Source organism: Artemia sp. Qi Xiang Cuo, chromosome 21 (assembly GCF_049724085.1).
Source record: "Artemia sp. Qi Xiang Cuo chromosome 21, ASM4972408v1, whole genome shotgun sequence".
Taxonomy (NCBI): domain Eukaryota; kingdom Metazoa; phylum Arthropoda; class Branchiopoda; order Anostraca; family Artemiidae; genus Artemia; species Artemia sp. Qi Xiang Cuo.
In genome coordinates this window covers 8395104-8411949 of record NC_142814.1, presented here as the reverse complement: position 1 = coordinate 8411949, position 16846 = coordinate 8395104, and the positions used below count along the sequence as shown (strand labels likewise).

General features: G+C 32.6%; 1 protein-coding gene across 4 annotated transcripts in view; it reads left to right on the top strand.

Moving 5' to 3' along the window:
• LOC148939209 (doublesex- and mab-3-related transcription factor 1-like) overlaps positions 1–16846 on the top strand; it is a 65229-nt gene that overhangs the window by 47173 nt on the left and 1210 nt on the right. For all 4 annotated transcript variants that reach the window (XM_089107274.1, XM_089107273.1, XM_089107275.1 and 1 more), the window contains exons 4-5: positions 1076–1353; positions 15718–15856. In XM_089107274.1, the coding sequence (XP_088963400.1) occupies positions 1076–1353; positions 15718–15856 (417 nt within the window). The remainder of the gene's footprint in view (positions 1–1075; positions 1354–15717; positions 15857–16846) is intronic.

Below are 16846 nucleotides of genomic sequence, written 5' to 3'. Positions count from 1 at the left end.
CTGTCAGTTATGCAAGTTGCTTATTGTTACATTTGATTACTTTTGCACTTTCTTCACTTTGATGCTTCGTTACTTTGATAATATTAGGCTGGAAATTATTGCGTATTTCTAGTTCATAAAAGGTGCAATATACCTACTTTTTTCTGCCAGCGTTGTCTGTGTGCAGCCCGGACTTGGATAATTTTTACACCGAGTCAGGATGCACTTCCTATTTGCACCGAGCCAGGAGTCCTTTTAGCATAGGACTTATCTTTTTTTGCGTCAAGTCAGGGGGAAGTTCCCGGGGACTTACAGTATTGGTTATTGGAAAGTATACAGACATTTTCGGTGGGAGGTTACGTTGGAATATCTTTCCATGGAGGAATCTTTTCTGAAGGGGGGATGATTTCCCGGCATTATTTGAAAAACGATTAGAAAGTAAATACAAAAACAAGCTTTTTCAGCTGAAAGCAATGAGCAACATTAAAGCTTAAAACTAACAGAAATTGTTACAATATGAGGGGAGTTGCCCTCTCTTCAAGACCTTGCTCTTTACGCTAAGAACTTCTAAAAAAGCTTATTATTTTAATTAAAGGGCCTTTGAGTTTCCGGAGTCGCTCTTAAATCATTGGAACGAAAAGTCCAACTTTAGCGTAAAGAGTGAAGTATTGAGGAGGGGGCAACCCCCTTATGTAAGTAATGATTTCTGTTCGTTTTTAAGTTTTAATGTTGCCCCTTACTTTAAGTTGAAAAAACTTGTTTTTTCTATTTAATACAATTATAAAAGGACTATTCCTTCGGCAATCTTTCATATAAAGGGCTGATCAAAACTTTTGTTTTTAATTAATAGCTAAAAATGCCGAATATTTAGTTTTGAATCTCCCTGGTAGGAATGTGCATAAATTCATTTTTCACATATATTTGGGACATGAATCCTCTCTTACTCTCACTCCCAATTCAAGAGCCAAATATATCCCTAAATATATTTGTTATCCCAACTACCAGTTTTATTCAACATAATTGTTAAATAATTTGGACCACACAATTTTAATTTCAAATATTCTATTATTCGAATGAACATTTTTTTCAAATCCAGGCCCAAGTCAAAATACAAGTGCTCCTGTGCCACTCAAACTGCTCCGAATACACGCTCCGAATACAAGTGTCACTGAAACTCCTCCTGAGGTAGTCAATGAAACTCCGGTTAAACAAGATTTTCATGAGATAGGAATTTCAACTAGTTCAGGTATATATGTACAGCATGTACAAATACAGCCAGTATATGTACATCCTACTGAGAGCTCCACTGTTAGCTCCTCGACTATTCAGCCTCCACCCGCGCCAACCCCAGCTCTTGATTTGTCCGTTTCAAAAGTAAGATTATTTTTTATTCATTATATGTTTTGATGTATGTATGTTTTTAATATATGTTTAATATGTATGTTCCTAACATATATTTGTTTTTATGTTTTTACATATTTCAGCATTGACCAAAAGACCTCAGTCAGCTATACGGGACCTCTAGGGTTTTTATTTAGATCGACTTTGTCCGATTTTCAGTTTCTATGTTTTTTCATAACCTTTAAACTACCAAAATGAAATCTGATTGTTTGAACAGGTTAAGTGGAAACTTGCACACTGACCCAAAAGCGCTACGTCTTAAGGCAAATCTTTCAAATAAATGTTATTTGAAAACCTAAGTTTTTTTAAGATGAGGACAAGTTCTAAAAGAAGAATATTGGCTAATTTGACTCTCGCTTTAGTCCTTATACTACAAAGAAGGCGCAGGCGACAAAAAGAGAAAGAAATTTAGTCTGAAACAACAAAGTCTAGAAAGAGGAGGTGGTGGGTTCGACCAGCATGGAAGGGGGTAAGAATCAAGCTGTTCTGTGCCCGGTCAGGAGCACTAACTTTAGAAGCCGCCTCATATAGAAAAGGCAATGCAGCTACTCAATGATAAAATTGGAGGCACCTTGTCTGATTACAATGCCTAGGGATGCACACTGTTGCTGCACCTCCTTTAGAGCCGGCACCAGTGAGTTTTTGTCACTGCTAGCAGCAATGCCTGCTCTAAATGAGACGCCTTCTAAAGTAAGTGTTCTTAATTGTCTGAACCTCGTGTAATAGCTAGAAGAAACGCTAAATATCCTGAGCAATTGATTAATAAGCAATATGAGATGAGATGAGATATACATGTATTAAAAAAGAAAACAAACACTATTCGCCTTTCACCTGCCAAGAAAGGCAATAAGCTTGAAAGGGTAAGCGATGTTATCACTCTCAGCTAACTAAAACAACATTCATACCTTGCTACTCAACACAAAAGAAACTTATCTGATGAAGGAATAAAGGAAAAAAGAGAGAAAGAGGAGAAGACAAGGAGTAGATAGAAAAAAACAAAAAAAGCAAAGTAAATCGGGGAAATACCTTAAATAGAATGACAACCTGGAGTGGACATGACACCAAATTCACTTACGAGATAAAAGAAACTTCTTTGCCCGTGACTTGAATGCCGGAAGACTAGGTGCATTTTTCACACACTCGGGCAATATATTCCAAACATGGGGACCATAATGGCGAATCACAAAAGATGCCCGAGTGGTGCTTCTAAACTCATGAGTTAAGTTATCAGATTTTCTGGTATTATTATCATGACAGTCTCTATTAAAAGTAAAAAGATTTTCAAAGGCAGGGGTGAGCAGGTGATTCAAATTTTTATACGAGAAAACCGCGACTTGGTAATCTAGAATTTGGGATACATCCATTAACTTATTCTTTTTAAAATGTTCATGAGCAGGAACCTCATCAGAATCATCAAATTCCGATAATAATTTTACAGCTCTATTCTGAAGTTTGTGTACTCTTTTGAAACATTTTACAAAATTACTTGCCCATGTAGAGCATCCGTAGCTAATATATGGGTAAAATATAGAAAAATAAATCATTTTCACGATCTTTTTTGGGACTAGATTTTTAATTCTTCGCATCACCCCAAGGCCTCTGCTTAATTTTTCAGCTATTGCACTTGAATGGTTTTTCCACGACAGGTTTTCATCAATTAAAACCCCCAAATACTTCGTTGTTGCTACTCTCTTTATCACATTTTCTTGAACCATGATATGGTCATTTCCAGCACTAGACGAAAGTCTAGAAAATATCATGAAAAAAGTTTTAGAAAAGTTTAGGGTTAACATATTTTTTTCTGAGAAAAAGTTAGAAATTCAGAAACTGCATTATGAATTTTACTATATAAAACATCAAGTAAAGGCGCTGCCAGAAAGAGCAAAGTGTCATCTGTAAACAGGATGACACCAGCATCTGACAGGTAGTGTTTCACTCGATCAATGAAAATAATGAAAAGTAGAGGTCCCAGGATTGACCCTTGTGGGACCCCGCACTCTATTTTCTTTTTTGAAGATAAGAATGACCCATTCTGAATTATCTGATACCGATTGTGTAAACCACTCCAGACTGGAACCCTTCACCCCAATCGAGTCAAGAGCTTGAATAAGCTCTGAGTGGTCCACCGTATCGAACGCTTTTTTCATATCCAAAAACACAGCTGCGGGTATGAGACCGGCTTCAAATGCATCACTAATCCAATCAACCAATGTCAGAACTGCTATATCCGTAGATAGCCCTTTTCTGAACCCAAATTGATTTTCCATTAGAATTTTATTCTTTTCAATATAATAACTTAACTGGGCATGTACCACTTTCTCATATAACTTAAAGAAAAATGGGAGAATAGATATAGGTCTTCGATTCGATGGGTCATATTTTTTCCCTCCTTTATGGAGAGGAACCACTTTTGCAATCTTTAGTGCTTCCGGGAAGACTCCAAGATCTAGAGAAAGGTTGATGAGGTGCGCCAAGACAGGTAAGACACTCGTTATTGCGGCTTTTATGAGTTTCAGGGAAAACTCATCCATCCCGCTAGAGCTCTTCATCGTAGCCAGCAATCGTGCCACTTCCCGTTCCGAATATCTTGCAAACTCAAAGGAATTCTGACTTGCAGGCTGTCTTTCAACGACAGATCCAAAACTCGCAGATGTGCATAGTTTAGCCCGCGCTTGATCGCAAAGTCTTTTTCCTTCATTTGCAAAATAACCACACAGAAATTCAGACATGTCTTGAGAATCAGTAAGACGACCTCCTGTTGTCTCCATGACTCTCACCTCCTCCTTGATATGAAATTTACCCAAAAGTTTATTTATTGTTTTCTATGTATTTTTCATATTCCCTTGATTTTCATGAAATTCATTTTGGAAATAAAGTTTCTGAGCATTCCGTTTTACTGAATTTAAAATATTCCGAAATCTTTTGAATTTTATAAAATTATCATCTGAATGATCCTTTAAATAATTCACGTAAAGTTTTTTTTCTGCTTTATTGAAACTAGAATAGCTTTTGTTATCCATTGTTTCTTAGGAAAATTTCTATTAGGGTTTATTCTTCGCAAGGGACATGTTTCATTTATTTCATTCGTCACTATCTCACTGAATAGATCATATGCAGTATTTAGAAACTTCTTCTTCATTGCAGTTAAGAGATTCCTTTCACCCATCATATTTGTACAACTCTTTAGGTTTTATTATTCCGTTTACGGTAAAACGGAGCCCTTCCAGTTCGTTTCTGTTAAAATGACTAATTAATCTTTATTTCAATTATTAAAAAAAGGTGATCCGAGCTGTCGGACACAACCACATCTGCTTGGGATCTTTCAAGCACTCCCCCATTAACGAAAAAATTATCAATGAAAGATACCGAGAGATGCGAAATCCGAGTTGGAATAGTCACAAGAGGAAAACTGTCATGTGACACCATCAAATTAACAAAATCTAAGCTATTCGCTCTTTTCAGTAAATTTATATTAAAATCTCCCATCATAAATTTGTTTTTATTTTCATTATTAATTTTATCTAACAATGGTTCAAATTCATCAAGAAAAAAACTAATATCATATGACGGATTTTTGTAAATTAATTCCAAAATCAAGTTCCTTTCCTCTTCATTTCTTATTTCAGTGAAAAGTGTTTCGATCCTACCTTCAAGCCACAGGGAAAGGTCATCCCTAACCCAATATTGGGTACCTTCATTAATGAAAAGGCCTAGACCGCCCCGCTCCATGGTTGTCCGTTCTCTTCGCTCGCAAATATATCCTGGGAAAGAAAAATCCCATGGCAGTGACTTGCTAGAAACAAATGTCTCACAAAGGCCTACAATACATGGTTTCTTATCTAGCGAACTTAAAATCTCACATTAAGTAGAATATTCTATTCTTAGACCTTGACAATTCCAGAAAACGATCGCTCTTTCTGCACTCGCAGGATTTGAATACTCATAAAGATTATTCGGATTCACATAATTACTTGGGCGACAATTCAACGAAAAATTATCGATGCATTCATCATCCCCCGCAAGTGTGTCACGAGCTTGGCTTCCAAGAATAAACCGGTTTTATTCAAATTCATTCAAACGGTGATCATTAGTGATGCCAAACGTGGTACAATTGTACCATTTGGGTACATTTCACCTCTACTGGTACAATTTAGTACAATCCCATAAAATATGGTACATTTTACAAAATTATGGTACAATGTGGTGCAATTCAGTATTTTTGTACCTATGTCTGCATTCTTTGATCTACAAATATTTTGTTTCACCCTGATCTGTTCGGCATAGTCAAGATAAGGGACAGACAAGCAGTCACCTATTTTCCTTCTTTCGTTAACTGACACTTCACTTCCGGTGTCCAAAGATCGACAAAAACATCTTTCTTTGTATCAACATCAAGTCTTACCGATTGATAATGAAGCTATAATGATACTTGGATTCGTGATGGTTGGGAATATAGTGGAATAAAAGCAAAAACCAACCACCCAGGGTGAATCGCCTCAGTTTGAAAATTTTTATTAAGGACAAAGGAGCCTGCTAAGAGAAATTAAAAGTAAGAAGAAATTTAAAATAAGGCGATGTATCTCAACTGCATATATATATATATATATATATATATATATATATATATATATATATATATATATATATATATATATATATATATATATATATATATATATATATATATATATATATATATATATATATATATATATATATATATATATATATATATATATATATATATATATATATATATATATATATATATATATATATATATATATATATATATATATATATATATATATATATATATATATATATATATATATATATATATATATATATATATATATATATATATATATATATATATATATATATGGTAAAATTCTACTTTTGTTACTTTTGGCTATCTTGGAAAGGGGTTGGGTTAGGAAAAATGAAACTTTCAGAAATGGCTCTACATGCTAAGCTCTGTCCTAGGAACGTACTTATTCTTAATTACCTACCCTCCTCCCCCTCTATTTACTGGTAAAGAATTGCGCAGTACTAGTTCTTTTAGCTAAGGTTTCATCCTATATTGCTGTTATAATTATAAATCACTGCTTACCTTACACAACTTCAGCTTTTAATATATATATATATATATATATATATATATATATATATATATATATATATATATATATATATATATATATATATATATATATATATATATATATATATATATATATATATATGTATATATATATATATATATATATATATATATATATATATATATATATATATATATATATATATATATATATATATATATATATATATATATATATATATATATATATATATATATATATATATATATATATATATATATATATATATATATATATATATATATATATATATATATATATATATATAGGTAAATATTTGCCAACTGCTAGTTTGGTTAACGCTAATGAAATAAAAAAAGGATGAATATATAATAGTTTAAAGACAAATTTCGGCTATATATTTGCATATTAGGGGGGGGGTGTTGGGCAAAGAATAGCATATATTAAATACTTAACCTAACCTCGGTACCTTCCCCTCCCCCTCCCGAACCCCCAACAAAACACTTTAAATATCGTATACGCACTTAACAACACACAATACAGTGTATTTTTCTAAAGCGGTGTCTTGAATCATCCCGTAGGAATGGGTTTTTAGTCGCTTCTACAGTTGGACATATATAAAAGAGTGGGTATAGCGAAGGAGTAACTATATTGTGATATATAACATAATATATTGTGAAATCAAACCAGTCACAAAAAAACCGCAAGACGGGTTAACTGCAAGAGACCGCTATAGAGAAATGCAATACACAGGGTTTTATTATTGTATTTTTGTATTATTAACCGTTTTTTTGTGGGGGTTTAGGGGGGTAAATAGGCTAGGTTAAATATTTAATATAAGCTATGCTTTACTCCCCCCCCCTCTAATGTGCAAATATATAGTCCAAATTTGTTTATAGACTATTATATATTCATCCTATTTTATTTTATTTCATTAGCATTAATCAAACTTGACTTCTATAGCAGTATATAGAAGTCACCAATGCATAAGTATCGTATATATATATATATATATATATATATATATATATATATATATATATATATATATATATATATATATATATATATATATATATATATATATATATATATATATATATATATATATATATATATATATATATATATATATATATGTATGCTCTCATAACAACTGCTACGTTTGTTAGTTTTGCTCCTTTTTAAAGAAGCTGCTGAAACGAAATTTTTCCATACTTGCCCAAGTTCTTTCTAGCTCTTTGCAGCTTGCCCCAGTCAAGTGCTAGAGCAGAGAGACAGTTCTTGATTTTGTCGGTCACCAAAACGAAAAATCGGAATAGGCTAAATGTCTCGAGTGTTTCGTCCCCGATGAAAACGAAGCAACTTGCTCTCAGGTCGTCAAGTGGAGTACATGACTGGGTGATCCCCAGCGATTTGACTCGGGATATCAAAAAATGGAAACAAGTAGACCCCTCCATTCAGAATTCGATACTAGTGGATGCTTTAAATTCGGATGAGGCCGAGGACGATTAAAGCCTTTTAAGTGCGACTTTTTTTTTTAATTATGACTATACATTTTTCTTCTCACTTTTTAATTTGAAAGATTTGCCTACCCTAGACTATAAACCCAATTGTATTTTTTTAAACTAATGATAGTGTGGTATACAAGTTTTCCTTTTCTTGGTAGACCTTGTCAAATTTAAAGTGTATGTTTTAATTTACATAATTTTACAACTAAACCGTTAGCCGTTTGCGTCATTTCAGTTTTGAAGCAATATAGATTTTATTGGTTTTGATTCCCCTGAATACGAACTAGAGAGATTCCAGAAAAAAATCAGTTCACAAAATCCCCTACTAATTGTATTAAAATTTAGACGAATTCTTTGTAAGCAGCTTATCTCTTATTTAAAGACAAATTTTGTAATATACCCTGGGGGAAAAATTTCCAATACTGTCACTTTCAAACACACCTCAGACTCTAGGCGCTCCGTCGTCTAAATCGGTGCATTAAGATAAGATGCAGAAGTTTTTATCCTTTGATTTCTTTTTAATTTTTAGAAATATCTGAATTTTATGACCTGCAGACAAATGATGAATTTAAAATCGGACTTCAACATCAGTATTTTCAGAATCCAAGATTCCAGACTCTTGTTTGACGTCTTGGATACACTGCACCTGGAATATTACGCCTATCCAGTAGTACATCCAAACAGTCCAAAAAAAGATTTTTGAACTTATAGGTTTCCGGAATTTTCAATCATGGTATGAAAACGAAAGAAAAAAGCAAAAGAGAAAAAAAACAAGAAAAAAGGAAAAAAAGATTGTGTAAATCCTAATGATTATCCTCCTATAATAGAAATCGATGCTTGATGGGTCGCGTGCGGCGGTAGCCCCACGCGCCAAAAAATGTTTTGACCATTTAGTAAAAACAGATGCGATCTAGTAAATTTTTCCAGGCCAGTGTGGCAACCCTGGGAGAGCTACAGGAACGATCCTACCCTCTATTGAAATCTTCATAAAAGGGAAAAAGGGAATTTTATGGAAACTATTAACTGGAAAATCATTTTTCAGCAACTATTCTTCGGCATTATTTTGTAAGAATACTAGGCTAACATCCAACTTTAGTCCCTGAGTTGTATCAAAATTTTCATATGAAATCAATTTCAAGCGGTACCATAAATGATCGTAAATTGCCAAAACGACTTTTGTTGGCCTGTAGTAAAATGTTTTAGTAGTAATATATGTTGCTCCAAACAATTTCTTCATGTACTTTCAGGAGTAATATACTGTATTAGAAGAGAAAGTGAATGAAAATGTCTTATGCAAAATTTTCATAGATAGTACTTAATGTCACCGACGATCCGCGTGTTTGGGATATGGTACAATTTTTTTGTCTTTGGTACATTTTTCATGCAATTTGTGGTACATTTTGTTTTGAGGTGTTGGTAACGCTGGTGATCATATATATTCGCACTCATTGAAGAGGGTGACTACCTTTACGACCAAAAAAAAACACATTGTTAGGCAGAAAGAAGAAGGAAAAAGAAAGAGAGAAGAAAAGAAAAAAACGTGAAAGGAACTGAAAATTTGGCTATAAAATACAAAAGGGAAAACAAGCATACAAGTAATTCAACAACACAATTTACACAACATAAAATTATATGGTCAGATTTGGCGAACGAACCACTTCAGCCATAGCTCGAATTTTACGTATCTCTCCCACTGAGTTTTTTCCAAAAATCGTCCCATTATTCAACCAAACATTTCTGTTTTGAAGCTTACTCTTAGCCAAGTCAAGAATCTGCTTCTTTTTTGATGTTAGGTACTCGGTGACAAAAATTCCTGACCGAGCAAGCTTTGACTTACATGCAAACACTTTTCTTGCAATTTCAGCAGACTTGAACGCAACCAACACAGGCAAAGGACGTTTTTTTGCATTTACAATGGTACCCGAATCAGTATAATTTGCTTGAAATTTAAATACAGAAACTATTGCGGTCCAAGAAAAATCAGAAATTTGCATTTTATCTGTAATCACATTCAATACACACTCAGAGGTGGGAAGACCCCCACTATGGTCAACACCATGAAATACGAGCTAATTCAGTCGCTTTTCCTGCTCTATATCATCAAGACGGGTTTCAAGCTGTTCAACCCTATTTTCCATGGCTAGGTTCGCGTTTTAGAGAGCCCGTAGTTTGTTTTCAATCTCATCAAACTTAGTCGAATACTGAACGAGCATAGAATCGTGAATCTGAGAAACGATAGAGTCAACCATATCCGCACTATTTGACATTTCAACTTTGAAATTTAAGAGTATTCTTATAGCCTGTGTGAGCAGTATCGTACAAGCTGGGGTAGCCTTGAACCAATGTTATAAGATCATGAACCTTTTTGGTGATCTATAGTCATGGTTTTATTTATTTAAAAACCTTGCCAAGAATTCATCTTGATTGACCAAATCGTTACGGAAAGCTAAAGAGTTTTTCAAGCACGAAAATGGACGGAATCTCCGCACGGAATGCTAAATTTGGACGGATCTCCGCAATGCGTAAATGCACTATAATACTGTTTGAATTTTTGAAAACGGTAAATGTTAATGCGTGATCCTGTTCTAAAGTTTTGATCAACCAGAAAAAAAGTGTGTGGAAATCCACTTTTTTTGGTGTGAACACAAATAGACTTGAGATGGGTCCAGGGGGTCCAATTTCTTAATTTTGACGTTTTTGGTTGTTGGGATTTTGCTGGTATTTCTTCATCAATTTTCAAACTTTATTATTACCAAAGAGCCCAATTTTCTAAATGTTTCATAGCAAATTTGTCAGACGTAAAGAGGAGGTTTCAATATTCAACATGCTGGCCCAAAAATTCGGAACTCCGACCCAATAACTGTATGTACAGCGAAAATGGTGTCCAGATATTTGGATTGGCCAAGTGGAAACTTACATATCATAAAAAATTAGGTTAATCGAGGATTCAATCTTTAATGAAAAAATTCCATATGGAATAATGCAGGTATTGGTATTAGCTGGTGCAAAACTAAAAAAAAAGAAACTAAAAAAGAAAATAAAAAAGGAAACTAAAAAAAGAAACTAAAAAAGAAACTAAAAAAGAAACTGAAAAAGAAACTAAAAAAGAAACTAAAAAAGAAACTAAAAAAAGAAACTAATAAAAGAAACTTTTAAAAGAAACTAAAAAAATAAACTGAAAAAAAGAAACTAAAAAATCTAAAAAAAAAACTAAAAAAAGAAACTAAAAAAAGCTAAAAAAAAAAAAAAAATAAAAAAACTAAAAAAACTAAAAAAACAAAAAAAACAAAAAAAAAAAACAAAAAAAAAATAAAAAAAGAAACTAAAAAAAAGAAAAGAAACAAACACGGTAGAAAATATCAACTAAAATATATGCGACGAAACAGCTGAAGAAGCTTTCCTTTGAAGGTATAATTGTCTGTGATGATCAACAGATTATTAATATCTGAATTTTATTTGCAAACATCGTTGTCAAATTTTCCTTGGCTGTCCTAAAGACTTAATAATTTTGAAAAATAACCAAAGTAAAAATTTTAGAAAATTGCAATTTTCAGGTATGAAGAGAACTGAGAGAAATCAGTTAAAGATAGGAACGGGGCCACAATTAGGCAGAACATTTTGAGAATGTGGTAAACCGAGATAGAGCTGCAGGAATAAATATTCAGGAAGATAAAAAAGTTTGTGATATCTTGGATGTGAAGGAAGATTTGTTTTGTGAGGAAAAATTAGTGACAGTGCTAAAACTATTGAAAAATAATAAGGCCCCAGGTGCTGATAGTATGGTAAATAAGTTTCTTAAATATGGTGGCTCTGGGGTTAGAAATAAGTTACTGAAGATTATGAATATGATTTTTGAAAAGGGTGAAGTACCTTGCGATTTTAGGAAAACCTTAAGTATAAGAAAGGTGATAAGAGAAGGCGCGGTAATTATCGAAGCATTAGTGTGGTCTCTGTAGATAGCAAATTACTTAGTAATATGATACTTTGTAGACTAAAAGATCCGTTTTTAGAAAAGGTAGAGGATGTGTCGACCAAATTTTCACTCCTAGGTTAATGATTGAGAAGTGTCTGAGCTATCAAATACCTTTAGTTCTCTGTTTTATCAATTATGAGTAAGCGTACGAGTAAGTGAGCTTAAGCATAGGTCTTATCCTTGTATGGTATTAAATAAAAAAAACAAGTTTTTTTTTAACTGAAAGTAAGGAGCCACATTAAATCTAAAACGAACAGAAATTATTCCGTATATGAAATGGGCTGTCCCCTCCTCAAAGCCTTGCTCTTTACGCTAAAGTTTGACTCTCTCTCACAACTCTATTTTTTAAAACAATAAAAAACAAGCAAGCGGTAAAAAACAATAAACAAACAGACAGAGCAAGCGGTTGAGGAGAGGACAGCCCCTTTCATATACGGAATAATTACCGTTCGTTTTAAGTTTTAATGTCACTCCTTACTTTCAGTTAAAAAAACTTGATTTTTTATTTAATTTCCGACCGTTTTTTAATTAATGCAGCTTTGATTTTGGCTCACCGTAAATAATTAATATGTAATTTGCATATTAATTTTACTTTTTTTTGGCTAAATGGCTTTCTTGAAATTTTGATCTGACGTAACATACGAAATAACTTACGCAACAAACTTCGATATTCTTATATTTTTATTAAGTAAAATGAGGGGTTCTCGCCCTAGTCAATACTTCGCTCTCTACGCTTAAGTTCGAGCTCTTTCCTAATTCTTAAATAGTGACCCCTGCATCACAAAGGCGGTTTTTATTAGAAGAAGTAGATCCTTTAAATGGACCAGAAAATCCGCACTGCTACGAGAAATATACTTACTTTACTGTCCATCCCTCATGTGCGTAATAGCTTTTGTCCAGTTTAAGTATTACTATAGCTCTATACTTTCCAGGTTAAAAAACTTGTTTTTTTTACTTAATTTCTGATTGTTGTTTTTTAAATAATGCTGACAAATCCAACGCCCCCCCCGCATAGAAATGTCCCTTCCCCCATGACAATATCCTCTCTGGAAAGCTCCTCCCACGTAGACCCCTCCTCCAGCCCCCTCCCCACCAGAAAAAATTCCTCCTGAAAACGTCTGCATACTTCCAAATAACAAATATTATGTGTAGACAATGGGCAAAGTTCATAACTTGCAGCCCATATCTAAGTTCATAACTTACAGCTAATGTAAGTTCATAACTTAAATTAGCTTGTAAACTAATGTCTAGCCGAATTTATTGATTTACTTCATCATTAGCTTGTAAAAAAGCTAAAAAAGCCTTTTGTAAAAAAGCTTTCGATTCTCGAGAAAAGCATATTCTTGTCCATTTTATATATATATATATATATATATATATATATATATATATATATATATATATATATATATATATATATATATATATATATATATATATATATATATATATATATATATATATATATATATATATATATATATATATATATATATATATATATATATATATATATATATATATATATATATATATATATATATATTATATATATATATATATATATATATATATATATATATATATATATATATATATATATATATATATATATATATATATATATATATATATATATATATATATATATATATATATATATATATATATATATATATATATATATATATATATATCATATTTCTGTTCTGTTCTTTTTTTTTCTTCTTTTTTTTAACAGAAACATGGGCAGTCAAATAGAAACAATGATGATGGTTATTTTAGATCTGATCCCGGTCATTCAAATTTGATATTTTCTCATTAATATATATATATATAGATGTTTTCCACATTAATTTCTTTTTTTAATCGTTAATGAAGGCTTTTTGCAGTTTCAAGTTTATCTTTATTATAAAAGCAAGCAATTTCACAAAAAAAATTATTTTAAAGTACCCTCCGGAAAAGAAGTCAGAACTAGGAAAGTAATCTAACCGAGCAAACAAATACAATCTTTATGGGACAAGACCTAAAACAAGAAAATGAAATAGCAGTTCTAACCTAGATCAACAGGGATGATAATAAACAAATTACGATCAAAGTCGGTAGTCCAAAGGAGGTGGTTTTGCTTCTCTCGGCAAACATCTAACAAATGGACGAACAGAATGCTCCTCTTTTGAACTTTCCATGGTTGTCAACAGATAAGGAGCAATCTTAACATATTAGCCAATAAACACAACTTCACATTTAAAACTAGAATAAACATATAGAAGGCTTAAAACCCAAAAGACAATTTTTTTTACGATACTTCGACGATACTTCGAATAAGACAGCGGAAAAGAAAAATCTCCCTTCACTAATAACAATAAAAGTCTTGATACTTCAGCTTCATATCCGGAAGCCCCCACCAACGAAAAAAAATCTGAACCAAATTAAACAAAACATATAAAGAAAAGAAAAAAAGCAGCAAACAAACGATAAAAAAACTGACATAATAATAATGTACAAAGATGAAAATTTTCATATTGGACAAAATTAAGATGTAAGTCTTTATATTCTGTCTAATTTAGTTTAGTTTGTTTTATTATCTAATTTTTTCCCATTGGTAAAGGTTTCCGGACGTGAAGCCGAAATATTCGAACTCTAAACATTACTAGTGAAGAAAATGTTGTCCCTTTTTTTTTACACCGTCCCATTCGAAATATTATCCCCGTTCCTCAATATTTTTCCTTTCATTGTTAATATAGAAATTACTTAGGTTCCCTCTTCACTCCCCTCAGGTTTCACTTCCTTCAAATGTCATCCTTCATCTGCAGAACGTGTCCTAGGCACCTCAACCTTTCTTTTAATATAGTCCTCGAAAAGGGGATTGAACCATAATTTTCTTACAGCCTACTGTTTGAGATACGGTTAGTCAGTCGGGTACCACAAACAATCCGTAGGCAGTTTCTCTGAAATTGCAGCTGAACTCCCGTTCAAACAAAATAGCCTTCGACTCCAAGACTCGAACCTGAAGCACCCAATGTTAGTAATGTTACTCTCGTACATAGCACTAATCACTTTAACGTATTTGTCTGATATACCATACAAGAAAAAGACTTTAGCTAAAGCTCTTCTATCAGCTGAACTCCCGTTCAAACAAAATAACCTTCGACTCCAAGACTCGAACCCCTGCCTTCCCGGACGAAGGGTCTCAAGTCTAGCACGCTAACCACTTGGCTAGGACGGCTACTAGAAGAGAAAAGAAAAGAAAAAACAATCCGGATTATAAGAAACAGATCAGATATAACGAAAGTCTAAAAGAAAATAGTTCCTTTGTTGCCCTGTCATTCAACTCTGACTAGGCGTACATTGCTTGATAGCTGGCTGATAATTTTGTTGTATTTTTGATACTGTAAACGCAAAAAAAACGTTTTCACTGATAAATTAATTAATTAAATATTATAAACAACTGGTAAAAATATACAAGCATACTAAAGAAAGGATGAACAACAGTAAGACATTTTTAGTCTCTTTTAAAATTATATAATAATGAATTATAATAAAAACGATTGAGATCCTCCAGAGTGATTGATGGCTCATACGGCATCAAACTGACGTTTCAGTTGACTCAAGCACTTACTCATGATGTATACTACTGTATACTGAGGGGGGTGCACCAACCAAAGGGATTCCATCGGTATTGAACACTGAATTGCACTTAGTAATCATGAAAACTTTTTTCTAGGACTACAGACATGAGCGGGATTTAGTTCTTTATTTCAAAGAATTTTTAAATATCACAGATGCGGCATTGCCTCTTCTTGTTCTGGTTGGTAAGAACTGCGACTGGAATAGAGATCGCATATTGAAGGCACTTGGATATGGTAAGTGTTTGGAGTTTTCAGTATTTTTATACTTCGTCTGATCAGAGGATCAAGTTTCAAAATTCAAATATTCAGTAAACTGGATACTCACGTACAGGCAGGGCATTTGCTACCGTATATTAAAGCAATGCTATTGCTATCGATTGTTTTGAAGGAGACGTAGGTGTGGTCTTGGCTTGAAGTTTTGCATGCGAGATCTGTTAATATAAAGTATGAATCGTTGTGTTGATATGAAGCTTCTGATTGCTCAGAATGTAGAAAAAAAGCACTATTGTTAAAAACAAAAAGCAAAATAGCACCATCTAATAAATTCTGAGAAAGCAGAGTGATTTTCTGATTCCAAATGAGCATTCAGAACGTCGTGGTTCTCGGGAGAACTTCTGATCGCGCACGATGTGGCAGTTATGAATACGCAGATTTAGGACTTATTATATATAAAAAAAAATGAAGCGAGAAATATGTCTAAAGTAATGAGATGGTCTGATTACCATTCAATAAGTAAGCCTCTGGCCATTAAAAAATAACTTCAAAATATAAGAGCTATTTTTGAGAATAAAAATAAAATAACGTAAGTATAATAAATTTTAAGATCCTCTTGATTCCTCAGGAGAGCGTGATTGTGCATATACAGGAGTAATGCACTCCTTTGCATTACTCCTTAAATAAAAGGAAATAACATCAGAAAATATATTTAGAAGAATGATATATATCTTATGATTACAGCAATTAGAACCTCTGATTACTCATTAGAGTGATAGCAATCTCTAATTGCTCATAAGAAGTTTTGCTGTTACAAAATATGGCATTTACTATTGGAAATAACATGAACAAATGAATTTAGAAGAATGAGATAGAAACTTTAGCTACAAGGGATTAGAAATTGCTTTAGTTAGTTTTAAGTCACATAGTTGTAGCTTTATATGAAGCAATAAAAAAACAATGGCACAATGGTTTTTTGTCACTATTTGCGTTAATTTTAGTTGCAATCTA